Source organism: Macrosteles quadrilineatus, unplaced genomic scaffold (genome assembly GCF_028750875.1).
Source record: "Macrosteles quadrilineatus isolate MER2022 unplaced genomic scaffold, UCM_ALF_1.0 Scaffold_6__1_contigs__length_79288215, whole genome shotgun sequence".
In the NCBI taxonomy this organism is placed as follows: Eukaryota; Metazoa; Arthropoda; class Insecta; order Hemiptera; family Cicadellidae; genus Macrosteles; species Macrosteles quadrilineatus.
Window position 1 is genome coordinate 7009115 of NW_026542599.1, and position 21837 is coordinate 7030951.

Consider the following 21837-nt stretch of genomic DNA (forward strand, 5'->3'; position numbering starts at 1 on the left):
TACCACTACCAGTCTCTGACAGTTGTTTGGTTGCAGCAGTGTTGCCAACCTCTGACTGTTGTTTTGTACATAGTAGCTCAGAGTGTTACCACTACCAGTATCTGACAGTTGTTTTGCTGCAGTGTTGCCAACCTCTGACTGTTGTTTTGTACATAGTAGCTCAGAGTGTTACCACTACCAGTCTCTGACAGTTGTTTGGTTGCAGCAGTGTTGCCAACCTCTGACTGTTGTTTTGTACATAGTAGCTCAGAGTGTTACCACTACCAGTATCTGACAGTTGTTTTGCTGCAGTGTTGCCAACCTCTGACTGTTGTTTTGTACATAGTAGCTCAGAGTGTTACCACTACCAGTCTCTGACAGTTGTTTGGTTGCAGCAGTGTTGCCAACCTCTGACTGTTGTTTTGTACATAGTAGCTCAGAGTGTTACCACTACCAGTATCTGACAGTTGTTTTGCTGCAGTGTTGCCAACCTCTGACTGTTGTTTTGTACATAGTAGCTCAGAGTGTTACCACTACCAGTATCTGACAGTTGTTTTGCTGCAGTGTTGCCAACCTCTGACTGTTGTTTTGTACATAGTAGCTCAGAGTGTTACCACTACCAGTATCTGACAGTTGTTTTGCTGCAGTGTTGCCAACCTCTGACTGTTGTTTTGTACATAGTAACTCAGAGGAGAGTGTTACCACTACCAGTATCTGACAGTTGTTTTGCTGCAGTGTTGCCAACCTCTGACTGTTGTTTTGTACATAGTAACTCAGAGGAGAGTGTTACCACTACCAGTATCTGACAGTTGTTTTGCTGCAGTGTTGCCAACCTCTGACTGTTGTTTTGTACATAGTAGCTCAGAGTGTTACCACTACCAGTCTCTGACAGTTGTTTTGCTGCAGTGTTGCCAACCTCTGACTGTTGTTTTGTACATAGTAACTCAGAGGAGAGTGTTACCACTACCAGTATCTGACAGTTGTTTTGCTGCAGTGTTGCCAACCTCTGACTGTTGTTTTGTACATAGTAGCTCAGAGTGTTACCACTACCAGTCTCTGACAGTTGTTTTGCTGCAGTGTTGCCAACCTCTGACTGTTGTTTTGTACATAGTAACTCAGAGGAGAGTGTTACCACTACCAGTATCTGACAGTTGTTTTGCTGCAGTGTTGCCAACCTCTGACTGTTGTTTTGTACATAGTAGCTCAGAGTGTTACCACTACCAGTCTCTGACAGTTGTTTGGTTGCAGCAGTGTTGCCAACCTCTGACTGTTGTTTTGTACATAGTAGCTCAGAGTGTTACCACTACCAGTCTCTGACAGTTGTTTTGTTGCAGCAGTGTTGCCAACCTCTGACTGTTGTTTTGTACATGTAGTAGCTCTGAGGAGAGTGTTACCACTACCAGTCTCTGACAGTTGTTTGGTTGCAGCAGTGTTGCCAACCTCTGACTGTTGTTTTGTACATAGTAGCTCAGAGTGTTACCACTACCAGTCTCTGACAGTTGTTTTGTTGCAGCAGTGTTGCCAACCTCTGACTGTTGTTTTGTACATAGTAACTCAGAGGAGAGTGTTACCACTACCAGTATCTGACAGTTGTTTTGCTGCAGTGTTGCCAACCTCTGACTGTTGTTTTGTACATGTAGTAGCTCAGAGTGTTACCACTACCAGTCTCTGACAGTTGTTTGGTTGCAGCAGTGTTGCCAACCTCTGACTGTTGTTTTGTACATAGTAGCTCAGAGTGTTACCACTACCAGTCTCTGACAGTTGTTTTGTTGCAGCAGTGTTGCCAACCTCTGACTGTTGTTTTGTACATAGTAGCTCAGAGTGTTACCACTACCAGTCTCTGACAGTTGTTTTGTTGCAGCAGTGTTGCCAACCTCTGACTGTTGTTTTGTACATGTAGTAGCTCTGAGGAGAGTGTTACCACTACCAGTATCTGACAGTTGTTTTGTTGCTGCAGTGTTGCCAACCTCTGACTGTTGTTTTGTACATGTAGTAGCTCTGAGGAGAGTGTTACCACTACCAGTCTCTGACAGTTGTTTTGTTGCTGCAGTGTTGCCAACCTCTGACTGTTGTTTTGTTGCAGCAGTGTTGCCAACCTCTGACTGTTGTTTTGTACATGTAGTAGCTCTGAGGAGAGTGTTACCACTACCAGTATCTGACAGTTGTTTTGTTGCTGCAGTGTTGCCAACCTCTGACTGTTGTTTTGTACATAGTAGCTCAGAGTGTTACCACTACCAGTCTCTGACAGTTGTTTTGTTGCAGCAGTGTTGCCAACCTCTGACTGTTGTTTTGTACATGTAGTAGCTCTGAGGAGAGTGTTACCACTACCAGTCTCTGACAGTTGTTTTGTTGCTGCAGTGTTGCCAACCTCTGACTGTTGTTTTGTACATGTAGTAGCTCTGAGGAGAGTGTTACCACTACCAGTCTCTGACAGTTGTTTGGTTGCAGCAGTGTTGCCAACCTCTGACTGTTGTTTTGTACATAGTAGCTCAGAGTGTTACCACTACCAGTCTCTGACAGTTGTTTTGTTGCAGCAGTGTTGCCAACCTCTGACTGTTGTTTTGTACATAGTAGCTCAGAGTGTTACCACTACCAGTCTCTGACAGTTGTTTTGTTGCAGCAGTGTTGCCAACCTCTGACTGTTGTTTTGTACATGTAGTAGCTCAGAGTGTTACCACTACCAGTCTCTGACAGTTGTTTTGTTGCAGCAGTGTTGCCAACCTCTGACTGTTGTTTTGTACATAGTAGCTCAGAGTGTTACCACTACCAGTCTCTGACAGTTGTTTTGTTGCAGCAGTGTTGCCAACCTCTGACTGTTGTTTTGTACATGTAGTAGCTCAGAGGAGAGTGTTACCACTACCAGTCTCTGACAGTTGTTTGGTTGCAGCAGTGTTGCCAACCTCTGACTGTTGTTTTGTACATGTAGTAGCTCAGAGGAGAGTGTTACCACTACCAGTCTCTGACAGTTGTTTTGTTGCAGCAGTGTTGCCAACCTCTGACTGTTGTTTTGTACATAGTAACTCAGAGTGTTACCACTACCAGTCTCTGACAGTTGTTTTGTTGCAGCAGTGTTGCCAACCTCTGACTGTTGTTTTGTACATAGTAGCTCAGAGTGTTACCACTACCAGTCTCTGACAGTTGTTTTGTTGCAGCAGTGTTGCCAACCTCTGACTGTTGTTTTGTACATGTAGTAGCTCAGAGGAGAGTGTTACCACTACCAGTCTCTGACAGTTGTTTTGCTGCAGCAGTGTTGCCAACCTCTGACTGTTGTTTTGTACATAGTAACTCAGAGTGTTACCACTACCAGTCTCTGACAGTTGTTTTGTTGCAGCAGTGTTGCCAACCTCTGACTGTTGTTTTGTACATAGTAGCTCAGAGTGTTACCACTACCAGTCTCTGACAGTTGTTTTGTTGCAGCAGTGTTGCCAACCTCTGACTGTTGTTTTGTACATGTAGTAGCTCTGAGGAGAGTGTTACCACTACCAGTCTCTGACAGTTGTTTGGTTGCAGCAGTGTTGCCAACCTCTGACTGTTGTTTTGTACATAGTAGCTCAGAGTGTTACCACTACCAGTCTCTGACAGTTGTTTTGTTGCAGCAGTGTTGCCAACCTCTGACTGTTGTTTTGTACATAGTAGCTCAGAGTGTTACCACTACCAGTCTCTGACAGTTGTTTTGTTGCAGCAGTGTTGCCAACCTCTGACTGTTGTTTTGTACATAGTAGCTCAGAGGAGAGTGTTACCACTACCAGTCTCTGACAGTTGTTTTGTTGCAGCAGTGTTGCCAACCTCTGACTGTTGTTTTGTACATGTAGTAGCTCTGAGGAGAGTGTTACCACTACCAGTCTCTGACAGTTGTTTGGTTGCAGCAGTGTTGCCAACCTCTGACTGTTGTTTTGTACATAGTAGCTCAGAGGAGAGTGTTACCACTACCAGTCTCTGACAGTTGTTTTGTTGCAGCAGTGTTGCCAACCTCTGACTGTTGTTTTGTACATAGTAGCTCAGAGGAGAGTGTTACCACTACCAGTCTCTGACAGTTGTTTTGTTGCAGCAGTGTTGCCAACCTCTGACTGTTGTTTTGTACATAGTAGCTCAGAGTGTTACCACTACCAGTCTCTGACAGTTGTTTGGTTGCAGCAGTGTTGCCAACCTCTGACTGTTGTTTTGTACATAGTAGCTCAGAGTGTTACCACTACCAGTCTCTGACAGTTGTTTTGTTGCAGCAGTGTTGCCAACCTCTGACTGTTGTTTTGTACATAGTAGCTCAGAGGAGAGTGTTACCACTACCAGTCTCTGACAGTTGTTTTGTTGCAGCAGTGTTGCCAACCTCTGACTGTTGTTTTGTACATAGTAGCTCAGAGGAGAGTGTTACCACTACCAGTCTCTGACAGTTGTTTTGTTGCAGCAGTGTTGCCAACCTCTGACTGTTGTTTTGTACATAGTAGCTCAGAGGAGAGTGTTACCACTACCAGTCTCTGACAGTTGTTTGGTTGCAGCAGTGTTGCCAACCTCTGACTGTTGTTTTGTACATGTAGTAGCTCAGAGGAGAGTGTTACCACTACCAGTCTCTGACAGTTGTTTGGTTGCAGCAGTGTTGCCAACCTCTGACTGTTGTTTTGTACATAGTAGCTCAGAGGAGAGTGTTACCACTACCAGTCTCTGACAGTTGTTTTGTTGCAGCAGTGTTGCCAACCTCTGACTGTTGTTTTGTACATGTAGTAGCTCTGAGGAGAGTGTTACCACTACCAGTCTCTGACAGTTGTTTGGTTGCAGCAGTGTTGCCAACCTCTGACTGTTGTTTTGTACATAGTAGCTCAGAGTGTTACCACTACCAGTCTCTGACAGTTGTTTTGTTGCAGCAGTGTTGCCAACCTCTGACTGTTGTTTTGTACATAGTAGCTCAGAGGAGAGTGTTACCACTACCAGTCTCTGACAGTTGTTTTGTTGCAGCAGTGTTGCCAACCTCTGACTGTTGTTTTGTACATAGTAGCTCAGAGTGTTACCACTACCAGTCTCTGACAGTTGTTTTGTTGCAGCAGTGTTGCCAACCTCTGACTGTTGTTTTGTACATGTAGTAGCTCTGAGGAGAGTGTTACCACTACCAGTCTCTGACAGTTGTTTTGCTGCAGTGTTGCCAACCTCTGACTGTTGTTTTGTACATAGTAGCTCAGAGTGTTACCACTACCAGTCTCTGACAGTTGTTTTGTTGCAGCAGTGTTGCCAACCTCTGACTGTTGTTTTGTACATGTAGTAGCTCTGAGGAGAGTGTTACCACTACCAGTATCTGACAGTTGTTTTGCTGCAGTGTTGCCAACCTCTGACTGTTGTTTTGTACATAGTAGCTCAGAGTGTTACCACTACCAGTCTCTGACAGTTGTTTTGTTGCAGCAGTGTTGCCAACCTCTGACTGTTGTTTTGTACATGTAGTAGCTCTGAGGAGAGTGTTACCACTACCAGTCTCTGACAGTTGTTTTGTTGCAGCAGTGTTGCCAACCTCTGACTGTTGTTTTGTACATAGTAACTCAGAGGAGAGTGTTACCACTACCAGTCTCTGACAGTTGTTTGGTTGCAGCAGTGTTGCCAACCTCTGACTGTTGTTTTGTACATAGTAGCTCAGAGTGTTACCACTACCAGTCTCTGACAGTTGTTTGGTTGCAGCAGTGTTGCCAACCTCTGACTGTTGTTTTGTACATAGTAGCTCAGAGTGTTACCACTACCAGTCTCTGACAGTTGTTTTGCTGCAGTGTTGCCAACCTCTGACTGTTGTTTTGTACATAGTAGCTCAGAGGAGAGTGTTACCACTACCAGTCTCTGACAGTTGTTTGGTTGCAGCAGTGTTGCCAACCTCTGACTGTTGTTTTGTACATAGTAGCTCAGAGTGTTACCACTACCAGTCTCTGACAGTTGTTTTGTTGCAGCAGTGTTGCCAACCTCTGACTGTTGTTTTGTACATAGTAGCTCAGAGTGTTACCACTACCAGTCTCTGACAGCTGTTTTGTTGCAGCAGTGTTGCCAACCGAGTGTGGCGATGGTCGTCCCTCGGACACGGAGGAGTTGTTGAGGCCGGACTGTGACCCTCCTCCTACAACTCCACCCCTACACCATGTGAAGCCGCCCCAACCCCAGGCGACACCGCAGGAACCACCCAAGAGGGAACTCAATTTTGAGGTTAGTTTTATTATTTTCTTTAACTTGGGACTACACTTCACCTACTCTGTTCACAACATTTAGGCGGTTTTAGGGGGCGAAATTTATCCCCTCCACTTAAAACAATATCTCAACAGCTGAGGTTTCCCAAAAACGTCAATCAGCAACCAGCTGCAACATACTTAAGCAAAAAAAGTAGTACGACCTATCCTTCAATTCCCCCCTTCATTATATTATTTCCTTCAGTATAGGCTTGCCGCTGAAAAAGTGAAATGCACTGCAATCGTTACCTCGGTTATACTGCAAGTTATTTGTACATTACATTTTAACATGTTTACGTGCAAATGACTGATTGTGATAACAATCGAGAAGTTAGTAATTTTAATGTCATATCCCCTTAAACCATGCGTATTGCGTATTAGTCCTCCTCTACTGTTCGAACGTGGATAGCCCAACTCCGCGTGGTGGTCAGATTTTGGATGATGAATAGTTTTATGACCCCCGAACTCCGCGTCCAACTCCGAGCGGGGGTCACTTTTAGTTGACACGTAGTCAAATTCCCAAAAGTAATGTTTCACTTTTATTTGTTCATAGCTACTTTATTCACGTGACAGGCTAGTTTATGTTAGGTTAATGATTATTCATTAACTCGTACAACTTTGGAACGTACATCGTGCGGAGTTGGACATGTCCCGCGAGGGACTCAAAGTGATCACCGTGCGGATGAGTTTGTGTAAGCCCGTTTGAACTATAACTAAATTTGTATTTTAAAATTAAGTTGTAACATTTTACTCGTTGGTTTAGCCTTTTTGTTATTACGCAAGACTTCTAAGCCCAATGTTAAGTTAGCTTCCCCCCCCCTTCGTCCACTTACTCTTAATAGCCCAAGTACATTTGCCAAATGAATGGCAGGAGACGTAGGAATTGGCTAACTCAGGAACTCGCTAACTCGGTCGTGTGTCGGAACTGGCTAACTCAGGAACCGGCTAACCGTCTCAGTCAGGAATTGGCTAACTCCGGAACCCGCTAACTCGATTTTGTCTCGCGGCGGAATTCGCTAACTCTGGAAGTCGCTAACCCGGCAGCGCCCACTGCACGGAGCGTTGCCAACCTTGTACGACGAAATAATCGTACACTGCCGTATTTCAAAATGTCAGTATCAATGAAGATACAGTAAATGTTATTGTTTTTTGCTATACGTTCTACTTTTAACAGCTAACTAGCCAAAAATAATTAAAATGCAATTAAAAAAATCATGATAAAGGTTATTTTTTAACTGTACAACGGCCAATAAAATGTTTATGATTTCGATCTTAAATATAAATGCCATAAGTATTATAAGAAAATAATATGAAAAACATTGAACGTTCAGTTTAATTGGTACTAAACAGTTTAACCTCTACGAAATTAAGCTAAAATACACGCAAGTTCTCAAACACGGAAATAAAGTTTATCGTAATGTAATAAACGAAAACCATTAATACAGTCATCAACCATCGTAACTTTCATAACTAATTCATAGATTTAAAATTGAAGGTTTGTCGTTGAATCGTCCAATTTACGTGTAATAATATAACATAGACTACGTTTCATATCAATTTATAGAATAGCTGTAGGTCTAAATCTAGGCCTAATAGTTGAAACCAAAGTGTAGTGCATTGTAGGCCTATTAGTAAAAATTTGCATACCAAAGTGTGTTGAACTTTTTAGTAATAATGTTACAACTTTTAAAATAGTTTTTAGATTGTACACCTAAGCCCCACTAGTAAATAATAGGAGAAGATATAATATTCTTATATTAAAACGTGACAGGGTTATTTTAATTCACGATTCTTAATCAATGACTTGTCGGATTTTCCCTTTTTTAGTGTTGGGTTTCATATTGCTTTTACAATCGAAATAAACTACCAAGCCATGCTCGGTTCCCCGTTCCCCGGTACTGAGCCACTCAATAGACAATAGCTTTGTTGTTGGATAAGATCAGGTAATTTTAGCTATGGCCACCATTCATTAAAATGGTAACAAACAAGAACGCCTGATGGATTCATTTAGAACCATAAAAACTCCAGACTTTAGACGTAAAATTAATATTAATTAAGAGGACAACAAGGATCTACACTAATAGCCTATGACAACATTAATTTACAAATTGTATTTATGAATAGACTAATTTTTAATGCAATCCATGAATACATTACCACTTTATAATGTATTGATTAATATTTATTTAGATTCAATAGCTCTATTTAAAAAGATATTAGCACTACAATGTAGTTCCGTAATGACGTTTAACGTGTAAATTTGATCGGGAAGGTAATCCTCAAAATTATAGGCATAAAGTCTATGGCAATTACTGTAGATTTTTTTTAATGTCTATTTGTTGGTTGCCTCGAATAGGATATACTATTACAATACTGCTTCAATTTTTGTTAATAGATTATATGTTTCCTAACAACATAATGTAAGAACATTTAAATTCCTATTCTTGACTAAAGTAAAGACGCAAATATTGTAATACATTGTTAACGTTTTTGATTTGCGTTAATTAATTAATGTAGGCCTTTAAAGAGTCAAATATTAACCTATCAAGGACAAGCATTCAAGGTTACAAGCCTAGTATACAAAATACGAACTTAATCATTTTATTTTAAGAAGATCACAAAATGGTTATTCCTATAAAAGAAACAAATGGTGGACTACGAGAATAAATATTTCATAACATGTAAAATATCATAATTAAATGTACAGTACTATCTTTTTGCATCCCAATAAACTACTATTAAAGTAAGAAAACCATATATAAAACATACTCCCTTATATTAGTACAATTCTCATCCTTATGGATCAGCTGAAGTCAGTTTTATCGTTAGTTCTGTCCGGTGCAATGTCTTTAGAGGTCGTGTTTTGTTTACAATTGTTTCTTGTTTTCAGTCATTAAAAACCTCGTCTAACCAAATAAATCATTCTAATCATAACTAATAACACGTCCCCTAGTTATATAACCAAACAGTAAAGAACAAACCATGAAGTTAGCTATAAAATAATATAAACACAATTTCGTCGACACTAGCGATCAGTGTCACCGGACATGAACTAGACATGAAAAACGAGCTTCAAAGTTTACAATGGGATGTAAAGTTTACTTGTTTTGGTTAGTCTATGGTAAGACTATAATGCATTTTCTACCCTAATAATCATAAGAATAATATTAAACATACTTCTAAATATATTTATTTTATCAACTACATTGCTCTTACTCCTAATTATTCGTAGAATACGACATTATGGTACCGATACGATCATAGGTAATACCCTTTCGGCAACACTGGCCAAAAATCTTCGTGCTTGGTTCCTATTGGACAGCACGCGAGGCTTCTGATTGGGAGTTAGCGAGTTCCACCGAGGGACCGAGTTAGCGACTTCCGTACGAGGACGGAATTCGCTAACCTGGCTCTAGAGTGGGTTAGCGGGTTCCGGAGTTAGCCAATTCCAAAACCGAACAAGTTAGCGAATTCCTCTCATCGACCAAATTTGAAGATAGGGCGTTTAACATGGGGTTAGCGAGTTCCAGAGTTAGCCAATTCCGCGGACCCAATGGCAGCTTATCTCTTAAGAAGTTGTATAAAAGCCATTTAACACGAGACGAGACAAACGCGTAAACAAAGAGCAAAGAGAGAGTTAGACAGAGAGAGGGGGGGGCATCAGCTGATAGCACGCTTGTGACCCCAATTATTAACACCAGACTTCAAAGAGCCGCCGCCGACTGCCATCAACTCACCAATTGTACGTCCTCGCTTATAAACATCGCCCTTTGATATAGTTTCCAACTGCCGCTCGACGGTGCTGCTGTCTGTAGGTGCAGCGAGGAACCTCTTGAAGCGACGGGCAACGACAGAACACTCTTGCTCTTTGTCCCAACAAGGGTGCCAACGTAAGAAGATTAATACCTTTCGAAATAAGTGGACTGTATAAAATGTGTTGTTTGAAACGGAGCAGGGCGGGGTTGAAAACATCAAAGGAAGAGATGAAAGAAAAGTGAGAAGTTAATGAGGGCTTCTAGGCCAAGCCAAGATGAAAATAAAAATTACCCTGGAGGTGTTAGATGATTGCAGGGTTTTATGTTCGTATTTAGTCTTCGTAAGATATGTGTTTTACTCTGTACTTTTAATGCTTAAAGTTCTTCAGACTTACCACTATCTAAAATTAGTCTATCTAGCATTTATTTAAGTTTTAAAACAATTGTCGCTTCCGGAATGCATCTGGGTTTGTTCTAGTGGGGCCTTGGTTTGATTCCCTAATTCTAGAGGTGATCACGAGCTATTTGAACTGGAATCTTGGATCGTTGGACGTGTAAAAAAAAGTTGGTTTGGGTAAAATTACTATGGTAATCAGCAGCCACTTCTACAATTTGAATGATTTCAATATCCAATCAGGGAATTTTCAGTTCTCGTGCGAGATACTTGTACGCTTTTCTTTCTACTTTAAGGTTCCCGCCAACATATTTTGTTCAAGATGCGAATTTAAAAACTTTAATAACATTTGACACCAACTGGATGGTTCTTGTACAAGATCCTTTCAAACATACCAAATTGCTTTTTGAGATGCCATCAAACGCATTTCGGTTCAAAGTACGTTCCAAATCTAAAACTATGAACAATTAACACCCATCGTTCTGGTGCAAAATACTTGCACAATTTCCTACGCTCTTTGAGATGAGCCTTTTGGAGCCCACAAACACACAGGTCAAGGCTCGAATCCGAAATCGTTGATCGAATTTGACACCGGCCGGTGCCGGTGGCGGTGCTGGTGGCAACAAATTGTACGGTTGTCTCGATCGTGAAATGGCATCGCGGGGCTGCGGGACGTCGGCGACATCAAGGAGAGAAAGAAGGCGGCCTTCAGGCTGGCGCCGTCCCTGGTTGCGCAACGGGCCTCAATGGGGCCGACATACATCCAGGATCCGGTAAGGGCCAAGGAGTATTCTGAGATAAGCGTTATGAGCGTCTTAACTGGCATTTTCGCAGTCATCCTTGGTTCTGATTTCGTCCATGCCAATCCAAAATTACTGAAGAAGTTGTTTTACTGGTTTTGCCTATGCCAGAAAGGTCGGCTTAGAACACAGTTCTTGGTGCTTTACTCATCTTCGGTCCATCCAAACTGATCCAAACCCGAACAATTGAGCTTCTTCACTCAATTGTGTTTTGTGTTGTTATTCTATTAGTGAGCCTTTGAATTCCCCGATCTTACAGACAGTTGATAAAAGATGTATTGTAGTGAAGTTGATTTTAAAACTAATTGCTGAGTAAAGATGTTTTGTAGAATGGTTGGGAGGTGAACCACAGACTCTTAACCTGGTTGTTGGTAAAATAACTTAGAATTAACCAAACGATCGTTATCAATCCATGACAGAACATGCATTGTGTTGTATGATATTGTTATAATAAACACGCTCATTCAGTACCTATTGAAGTAATGTTACACAAAACTGCCCTTTATTTTAATCCAACTTCAACTATTTTTATCAAAAATACTATAATGGTTTCTGTTGGAAAAATTTAAAAGATCGTGCATGTACTCTACCATCTGTACCTTATTTTAATTCAAACCAAAACGCCCACATCGAGTTGTGAATTTAAAGTGAGTCGAACTTCTTAAACAGAAGGAGAATTAAGGTTTCATGACGTAAGTAAGGCAAGAAGACAAGAGGTTGGAGAATGAATGAGGAGGTTGCTCCGTTATGCAGCAGGGCCCTCGGCTAGAATGGCGGCAATAATTCATATCCTACACAGCACAGCTAGGCCCGTTGTTCCTCATGTAGCCTTAACATCCGCACCGCCCGCCCGCCCGCTGGGGCTATATTATAATTAGTGCGATTGTCATTAGTTTCGTACTGCACTGTTGCTAGGAATTTCGAATTTATTCGGGGTTGCCTCGTGTTGCTACTTTGTTAGCGTGGGCATAGGTTTGTCATTTAGTCAACGTCAACGCTTGTCATGCTATCTACTCTTATTGCGTTATAATAATCGTGTACTGTATGAATAAAGACATATTACTATCTTTGTTTGAGCAGTACGGCAGTACCTAGGGCAGTACTCGTTCGAGCACAGAATCATTCTAAAATCATTATCATTTAGTTGAAATGTTCCCTTCCGTCCGACAAGTGCTAAGATTCTAATCCTCTTCTTTGATCCCGTGTAACCTAAAATGTTTAAACTAGAAGACGTTTACCACTTGGGCCTGCACTGTAAAGTCGATGTTCAAAAGTCTAAAGTGTCGTCAACGAAGTGCAATCACAATCAATTATGTTTTTGTCAAAGCGAGAAGTGACGTGGCCGCCGCGGCTGCTATATAAAGCCCACATCAAAGCAAATTCCTCACCCGCCTGCCCAGCCGCTGTGTACATGGCTATTTATGCCTCCCCTCGGTATATTTAAACACGACATTCTTTGAAGGAAATCATCAATTTGCACACCGATTAATCCCACCTGTTGCTTCTGTCTGCCATTTGATGTTTGTGTTAGCAAGAAAGTGACAATATTTACAAACTTCAAACGCTCTTTAGATCTCGTTCTCTCCTAGAGTTTATAGAATTTGTGGAGAACGCTGTTTTTGATCCTAGTTAGATTCAGTAATGTTTAAATGCTCGGTTGACAACGTGTTTCCAACCATATCAAGAAACAGATTTTTCTTTCGAAGAGAACTTACCGTAGTTGAATAAGGCTGCAAAAAGCGCACTTTAGTCTTAAATTATATTTTATCCCTTAGTTTTTGTTACTGAGACAATCTAATGTTACAAAATTCTATACCGTAATTTACACAATAAGCCATCATTTAAATTTGGTTTGGTTAAAAAGTTTGTGAATTAAACAAAAATTGAAAGCAGCACACTATGTCGTTAGCTCAAATCAACTACGTCCATTTCATTCTAAAACTGCCTACCACGGAAGAGTAAAAGAATAATAGTACTACTACTTATACTTTGTGCAACAACAAGTATAAAAACAGTAAACTTGCTGTTACCATTGAATATACACATTCTTATATACATAATCAATGCTACTACTTTCCTTAATCAACAATATTTTAAACCTGCGACTGTCTGTACAGGGGTTCGAGTGTGACGTTTCTCTGGAAGGAGCAGGAGACCCGTCTGACAGGCAGGAGTTCTCATTCACGCTCTACGACTTCGATGGACATGGCAAGATTACCAAAGACGTAAGTGCGTCGTCTGCGTGCTGCACTAGAGTATACTCTTCTTCTCTCGGCCTGTCTGTAGAATCACAAGTAGGCGCGACGGCGGGAAGCCTGTTTTTAAGCAGTGTTGCCGTTTTTGTGTAATCACGCCTTATTCCACGGTTTTTTTTCGCTGATTAGAAAATCTGGTGTGTTCTTTGAGGATTTGCCCCTTAGCTTGGTAGTTTAAGAAAGACTCGTTTATTTCTGTAAACCAGTAATGATATTCTTTTAAATTTTGTAGCTCATTTAACTAATTTCAGTGCGTTTTTTCCCTTTGGGATTTTGGCTGATTTCAGACATTTAGCCTAGTGGATTATTTGAGAATTCTTTTATAAATTTTTGTGAATTAAACCCCCATTTTTTATGTGTATATTTTCAAAATATATTTATAATTGTATAGTTTTCATTGCTTGCCCATTTAGATTAAGCCTTTAATTCATGAGCGTAATACGCAATATCTTTATTAGGATATTTCTACGAAATTTATACAAAACAAATGTTCATGAAATCTATAATAATTTTGACTAACCCTTTTGTCCATCATGCTACTTTTTTCACAATATAATTAATGAAACAACAATAATCTTGAAAGATGATGGCTTACTAGCCAGTCAGTCAATGCTATTACTATACCCTATATGACTACTGTACAATTAATTGGACATCACAAATCTCGATTTAAATATCAATACCCTATAGCAATTTTCATCATAATATCATAGACCAGATTCTGTATTGACAACGGTGATAGAGTGTTTCCGCACAGGAAACTTTGCTTGTAGTTGCTGATTATATTGTTAATAGGTGTTTAAAATCAATTATTTTACCACAAATATAAAATAAAATAGTTCCATCATTTGGCTTTAATGAACCCTCTAAACATGGCTATAAAAGGGCTCCTCTCTTCTAGAGGTCTAAACTACATAAATTTCTAGTCTATTGATAAGGTTTCAGAAGTGGGCAAGTAATCTGAGGGAAGAGAACAATAGTCTGTTGTCATTTACTCTTTGTATTGGTGATTAGATTTTGGCAAGTGTACCCCTTCATTTCTTCCCGGTCTAATTACCAAGATCAAAAAGGACCACCAACAAAGCTAGCAGCTGATGAATGTGGTGTGAAAGCTTCCAAAGTGATCCTTTTAAATCAGCACTGTTCTACAATGAAACATAATTTCCAAACAACATTTTGGGATTCTAAATGTTTTAGCCTACTTTTTGGTCTTTTGATCATGATTTACTAAGTGGTATTCAAACTTATACTATTTACAGTCCCCTTTACACTGTAGAAATGTCTGTCACTAGTGTACTTCTATGCAGCCCCCCTCCCCTGCTTGTAATTTGGTTAGCGGTATTACACATTAGAGCTCGTAGAGACAAGCGCTAATTTCATCTGCATATTTAGAGAGGGGGGCGGTATTGTATGCAGAGTGAAAAGTTTAAATAACTTGGCATTCTGATTGTGTCACCATCGTGGTGAGTTTGATAGGCCATTGTGTTGTGCTCTTCGTCTTCCTCCACGATTAAATACAATCTCTCTTCTCTCCCTCTATGTATATCTACTCTCTCTTTGTCTTATTTTGTACTGTGCCTAAAAAGCCTAAAGCTTTCAAACTGTGACTAAAATCAGCTGTTTCTTTAGCCTACATAATTAGACCGATGACCCACTTCTGAACCATAAAAAATATCGTACAGGCAACCTTTTGATTGGCAGACTAGCACCATAACAAATTGCCAATGCTTCAGTGATCTTGCCAAAAGCATAAGAAAGTATAGAAAGAAAACATTCAAACACATTTAAATTTGTTTTAGGACATTGCTGGCCTAGTGACGACCATCTATGACACGCTGGGCTCGTCCATCCGAGTGCCTCACTACGGCAGTAAGACTATCAAGGTGAAGTTGACAGTAGCGCAGGACCCTTCACCTGCAGCCGCGCCGGGGTCGGCTCCACCACCCGCGCAGCCTCGGAGGTACAAGCGAGACCTGAACGTGACGATACGAGAGCGGCGACGTCGCCATGCGCGGAGACACAGCGTCAGCAGCTCGGCCGCCAGCGAGGACAGGGAGGCTGACGTGTCGGAGGACGAGGACGAACCTTCCCCCCCTCCTGCCAGCAGTCGGCTACAACCACCTCATACCAACAGGTAACAAGTGGAATTAGGCTATATTTCTGAACAGCTTATAACAAAGGGCCGGGTCCGAGCACTGGTTTGCACATTTTATTCTATGTATATTTGGTCCTTGTGAATAAAAAAAACGTAAGCGTTGACCAATTTGTGTGATATGTGGTGAGAATTTAATATAAATTATTAGATAAATCACAATAATTGTTAGTTAACCCTTGGTTTATCATAGGCTGTCCAGCTCAGCTATAACACAAAATTTCACCATTTAATTTTGGCTTCTGAAGTAGACCTCCCATATTCAATTACCCATAAAGTGCCATCTCTAGAGAGATTTAACTTCCACACAGTTGAGAAACAAGGAGTCGATACTTAAACTCAAGTCAGGTTACCCTGAAGATGGCACTCTACATCAATGTTGAAACCTTGGTGAAGAGAAATATTATTTCATCCATTTAGATAGGGTTGTCACTTGAAGACCACAAATTTATTCATACTATCATAGTTGTATGAGACTATTATTTAATGTTTAGAGATTAACTCATGTTTTGACGATTGTTTCAGTTGTCGCCAGAACACAGTGCCATCAGGTCTCCACAGTCGCAGCAAGAAGCGTTCAAGTTCCCTTCAACGCCAGGAACTGCTGCAGATCATACAAGCGAACATGGAAAAGAACAATCTATGTTTCAAAACCTCAAGGTAGACTTAACAAACATTGTTTGTCTCATAAGAAAGCTGTGATTTCTTAAATCAGTTGTCTTTCCCTTGCATCATCATTCAAACTTTCTATTCAGTGTTAAACATTTGTTTTGCTATAATAACAAATAGTTATACCTATAAATTATTAACAATGTTGACTTTTAAAAAGAATTTTAGCTGAGTGAATATAGTGCTCGGCTTCTAATCAAAACACCGCTGGTTTGGTCTAGAGTAAATTCAGAAGGATTTTGTTGGTTTGAAATTGGACCCAGCTGTTGTTAAATTAGGCTTTTAAGTTATAATGAATCGTCTGCTGGTCTGCTCTACTAAACCAGCAACCAGCTGATCTTAGTCTGTATCCAAGAGGTTACCTTAACATCCTATACTCATCCTTCACCTTCGTCTTAAAATACACACCCTGGTTTGATGGTGTGAACAATCTAATCATGCATATAGCATATAGAATGAAGAAATTTGTTACTTTTTGCTATAGTTTAGTTAGGAAAAAATATAAAATAAGAGTCGTTGTATTTTAATGAAGTTTTAGATCCTAATCTAATTCCTCTAAAAAAACTCACCAGACAATCTTTTATAGGAAACACTTTAGTCCGGCCCATGATCCGAGCAGACACAAAGCGTCGCCCCCGCATTGGGACAAGTGCGGTGGCCGGGGCAGGGGGAGGGGTGAGGCGCCTCACAGTCCGCAACGTTCCGCCCCTACAACGTCCCCCCACCACCTCAAGCACCGACACCGAGAACAGGAGCAGGCGCGCGCAATGGCGCAGGTAGTGCGGTGGTTGGAACAGGAGTTCTCGTCTCCGAAGGACAACTACAAACACAAGTCTGCACACCGGACGGAACACCACCACGTGCACGAACACGTCCACCACCACTACCACCACTACCAGGACACGCCCGTGCTGGTATGATCCTGCGCGGACTACCACTCCATGTAACCATTTGTCTATTTAACCCATTAGTAATTTTTTGTGTCAGCTATTTTATATAAAATATTTTAAGGAATGAGTTAAGTAGTGTAGTTTAACTACTTAACTTCTTTGAGAGTGCAGACTTTAGGGAACGTCCTGCTTGTCAAATTTTTTGACAGAGTTTACTTGGAAAATAAAGTTAGGGAGTAAGAAAAAAGTTGTTTATTGTTGTATGTGTAAATACAACGTATAATTGAAAAAAGCTTGTTAGAGTTGTATAATAAATAAATAAATAAATAATAAATAAAAATGTCTTTATTCAGCGTTTCTCTGAATAAAGATCAACTCCTTAAGCACTTTGAAAATTTGCTAAAAAATATATCGTTGCAATCACTCTTGTCATCACTGGAATGTAAAATGTTACCTTTCAACTCTAGATAAGTCTATCAATCTTTGCACTTAAAGATTAACAATGTTTAATTTTTTTCAAAACTGCGTCTCTCTGGATCTCTATTTATTAGCACGGTATCAATTTATGAATTAAAAAGATGGCCGGGCTAAATATTTGTTTTGCTTCATTCATTAGAATGAAGGAATGTGGCATCCTTTATTTCCTGATGGAAAAAAATATGTTAATTTACATTGTATACCACTTACCAAGTCAAAAGATAATCATTTTAGCAAGACTTACTGGTGTAAAAGCAAGGACTTTAATAACTCTAAAGTCCAGTAAACTATCACATTCACTGTCCCTTTGTTTCCAAATTAATTCATTACTAATGGGTTATGAATATAAAACTTAAGGTGGTTGGAGTGTGTGTTTGAAGATCAAACAAAAACATCTTCAAAAGACTTAAAATATGTTATAGTATTTTAAAATAGAAATAGTTTATATCTACCTCATTTTTAGTTACTGGCTGCAATGTAAATATGTGAATAGTCAAAAGTGTCTATATAACTGTGATGAGAACAAATGTTAAGATGTTATTCCTAGTAGAAAGATAGCTTTAATAAGTTGTATATGTATTTTAATATTAATGTTTACTGTGTACTTAATCCCTGTAACTCAAAACTTGTCAGTGATTTGGAATAGCATCCCATTATTTAATTTTTAATTGATTGAACATATTTATTTCTTGGTCATGAAGTATCTAGTTATTTTAACCCAATTTTTAGTAATAAATTTATTTGACTATGCATTAGTAGGTACTTAAAATGTTTAAGAAGTGTACATTTTAATGTATATTATGTCCTGTAAAATTATGAATCAAGATTTAAAGTTGCGGAAAATGTTTAAGTCAACTAATTTATCTAGGAAGAATTAATTTTATTGTGACCTTAGCATTTTTCATTTTGATTAATTTTACCCACAGTATTTTGAAGAAAAACTGTTGAACCTAGTACAGTAATATATTTCTCAATTAGAGTTTAATTTATTGTCCCAAATATGATTTGTACATAGCGATTGTATTTTTTATCTGTATAAATTGTATTATTGTTGTTTTACAGTAATATGTTATTTATATTTCTAAAATAATATAATATGTAATTTTATTTATAACTGGATGAATGTTACTTGTTATAAACGACTCTACGCTTGTATATCATAATAATATTATTAATAATTCAGCTAAACAAATTGTATACTCTGGCATTTCAATTGTAAAACTATTTGACTTTATTACAAATTACTGTTTTAATATTCTACTTTGTTATAATTTCTACCTAATGATAAATTAATTTTATAAATAAATTTGCAATTTTTAATGAAAAGTGTCTATTTTTTACTTTCCTCCTGCTTGGACAAATTATTACATGCATTAAGAAAATTTAGATTTTTGAAAAATATAAGCAAGCTTTTTAAATTTCAATTGTATTCATTCTTTGTACAATTTTTATTCCTTTTATAGAATCTCTTGAGGTACAATATTTAAGCATTGAAAAATTTTACACAGATTTACACGATCTTTACTCCTCGTAAAGGAAAATCATTAATACAGTATTCACATTATTGTAGAAATACTGTATTCTGTTAATAAATTACAAATTTTTATTGTAGAGTGTACTACTTTATAATGGTAGCGAACTAGGACAAAAATGAAAAGTATCTGTTCTTGTAATAGTGGACTAGTCAAAAAGCTTGAAAACAATAATCTTTACCTTAAACACAGAGAAGCAAGTTACAGAAGCAGGAGATACTGTACACTCAATGGTAAATTTAAGTTGTGTATAGTACAACATTTAGGCGGTTTTAGGTGATGACATCCATCCCATATCTACTTGATCCTACCTTTAAAACAATTGCTCAACAGCTGAGGTGTGTCAAAACGTCAATCAGTTGCAAATATACATTAATACAAAAAAGTGGTGGGGGAACTTTCCCTCACACCGCTTACATGTTGTGAACGGACTATATAGTCGCTTGGTGTATAGAACAAGTCCAACACCTCCCCGTCAGAGGAAGACCCAGTCTGATAAGAATTTCCTCACAGCGCTTTTTCTTGCTCGTCACAAGTATATTTCCGGCACAACATGTTGACATACTAGAGCTGAAACCGCAAGGTAGTTTCTTAAGCAAGTTTCCTTTGTAAAAGTATAGTTTTAATTTTGAAATTGACTAAATGATTTGCTATTATTTGTACACATGATCAGATAAGGCCGGCCACACACAGAACCAGGCGGGTCGGGGCGCGACAGGGCACGACGAGGCGCCTGACTTAAGCCCTGTCTTGTTGCCGTCACACACAGAATGAGGCAGGGCACGTCAAATAAAAAGTTTAGCCCCCATAAACCTGAAAATTAATATAGGATTTTTTATTTCTGAGCCTTGAGCCGATTTAGCCAACTTTAAAATTTGACTTTGAGCAGAATAGAAAACAAAATTCAAAGTCATACCTCCAGAGGAGTGGTTTTTTTAAACCCTTAAGATATGAACGTTGGCCCTCTCTTTCCTCAGTTATTAATACCAAGATAAATTATTAGTTATTAAACCACTGTAGTAATATAATTGATATTACTACAGTGGTTAATATCATCACTGCATAGTCTTATCAAAGGGTGTAATCTTTGGTCGTATAAATTGTTACAGTCTTGTATGTAAATAATTGTCTGTCGCACAAGACGCCCCGGGGCAAAATGCCCTGTCGCGCCCGCCCCGCCTGGTTCTGTGTGTGGCCGGCCTAAGACAACACAAAGTTTACTCTCCAAACCACAATTATATTTCTAAAAATGGAAATCACCAATAATTTTTTTTTATTCCTGATCCTTTTTTATTGAGATTAACTGAAAGCACGAAAATACGTCAAATAACAGTTATAATACAGTAATATATTTACACTTATGCTGTTTACTCACAAGACAGTTCATACATATAAAAGATGGTAAGTGGTGATCGATTTTGATTGGACACTCCATTCATCACAGACCCAATAGGCCAATGATGAGTCATGAAAGAGTTCCAAAGAGACATTGGACTACTCCATCTAGGTGAGGTGAACCCCTCAACCTAATAGTGAAATGACAAAGTTCTGACATAAGCAACTATGAAAAGCTGCAGACAGTCTTAAAACAACTTGAGTCTATTAGATACATATAGTAGTACACAACTGGCAACACCACTGCTATGAGTACCTATAGTAGTAGGTAGTGATGAATGTACTCTGATAGTCGGTTTGTTTGGCCTTATGAGAAATAAAGGGTTCACTACTAAAATGTAATGAGGGGGAAAAGGGATGGCAGAGGCAGAGGATGTACAGTACTGTATAGTAAGGAGGATTAACACATTCACAACCAGATCTCGCAATCACAAGGCTCCTATAGACAACTTTAGGTTTGTGACAGAGATCTTCTAACAAGCTTGTGGGATATAAATATGAAAATTGGGATAGTACCATAGATAAAAGAATCTATGATAGTACTTACATTAAGTCAAATAATTCAGGCAAATGCAGATCTGGGCAGGAAAAATACTGTTGCATTAATCGAGTTTAAATCTTGCCGTGATGTGCACTGAAGTTCAACATTGTTGGACCAAAAAGACTAGGCTAAATAAAAAGAGCCAAATGTTTTGGGAGGTACAAAAACAAAATATTTAACTACTTATATAAACAAGTCACTGACAGTACTGTACTTAAATACGAGCAGCAAGGCTGGCTTAGAACTATGACGTTCGTGTTGTTGTGTTGTTATTTAGGGATACATAGGGTTGAAGTTGAGGGGGGCCCATAGGCATAGTATCCGAGTCTTCGAAAGGTCGTGAATCGTGATAGATCTTTCTAAGATGCAATACATTTGTCTGTGTTTATATTATTGGTGTACTGGTGTACTATCATGGAAATTAGTAATTTAAATCAGTATACAATCTATATCGGTGGCTCACATCGACTACGACCATGGTGGAAGGAAAAAACACCTGTTTTTTCCTTCCACCATGGACTACGACGATTTTGATTTAAAAACCAGTGTCTATGGTCAGTGTCTATGGAATGTCCATAAAGTATTTTTTTCCAATGATTTTAACTTCCAACAACAATTAATCCAAAGTGAAAGTAGTAAGAACTTCTTCGTTTGTAGTACATTCCATACAGTATACAGTCAACGAAATCAAATATATTTTTGCTCAAATGCTGCATTTTTTTTCAAACAGATGTTTTGAATGTATTGTCAAAATTAAAACAGACGCAGCGCAGACGACTCCGTTCCCTTTAACCAAAAGGACCAAAATAATAT

General features: G+C 39.1%; 1 protein-coding gene across 3 annotated transcripts in view; it reads left to right on the forward strand.

Annotated features, from left to right (window-relative positions):
* LOC128996833 (protein naked cuticle homolog) overlaps positions 1-18780 on the forward strand; it is an 86976-nt gene extending 68196 nt beyond the window's left edge. For 2 of the 3 annotated variants that reach the window (XM_054422328.1, XM_054422329.1), the window contains 5 exons: positions 5981-6144; positions 13231-13338; positions 15168-15502; positions 16046-16180; positions 16776-18780. In XM_054422328.1, coding sequence (XP_054278303.1) covers positions 5981-6144; positions 13231-13338; positions 15168-15502; positions 16046-16180; positions 16776-17109 — 1076 coding nt within the window. In that variant the 3' untranslated portion in view covers positions 17110-18780. The remainder of the gene's footprint in view (positions 1-5980; positions 6145-13230; positions 13339-15167; positions 15503-16045; positions 16181-16775) is intronic. The other variant, XM_054422330.1, reaches the window with a different exon arrangement.
* The last annotated feature ends 3057 nt before the right edge of the window (positions 18781-21837 follow it).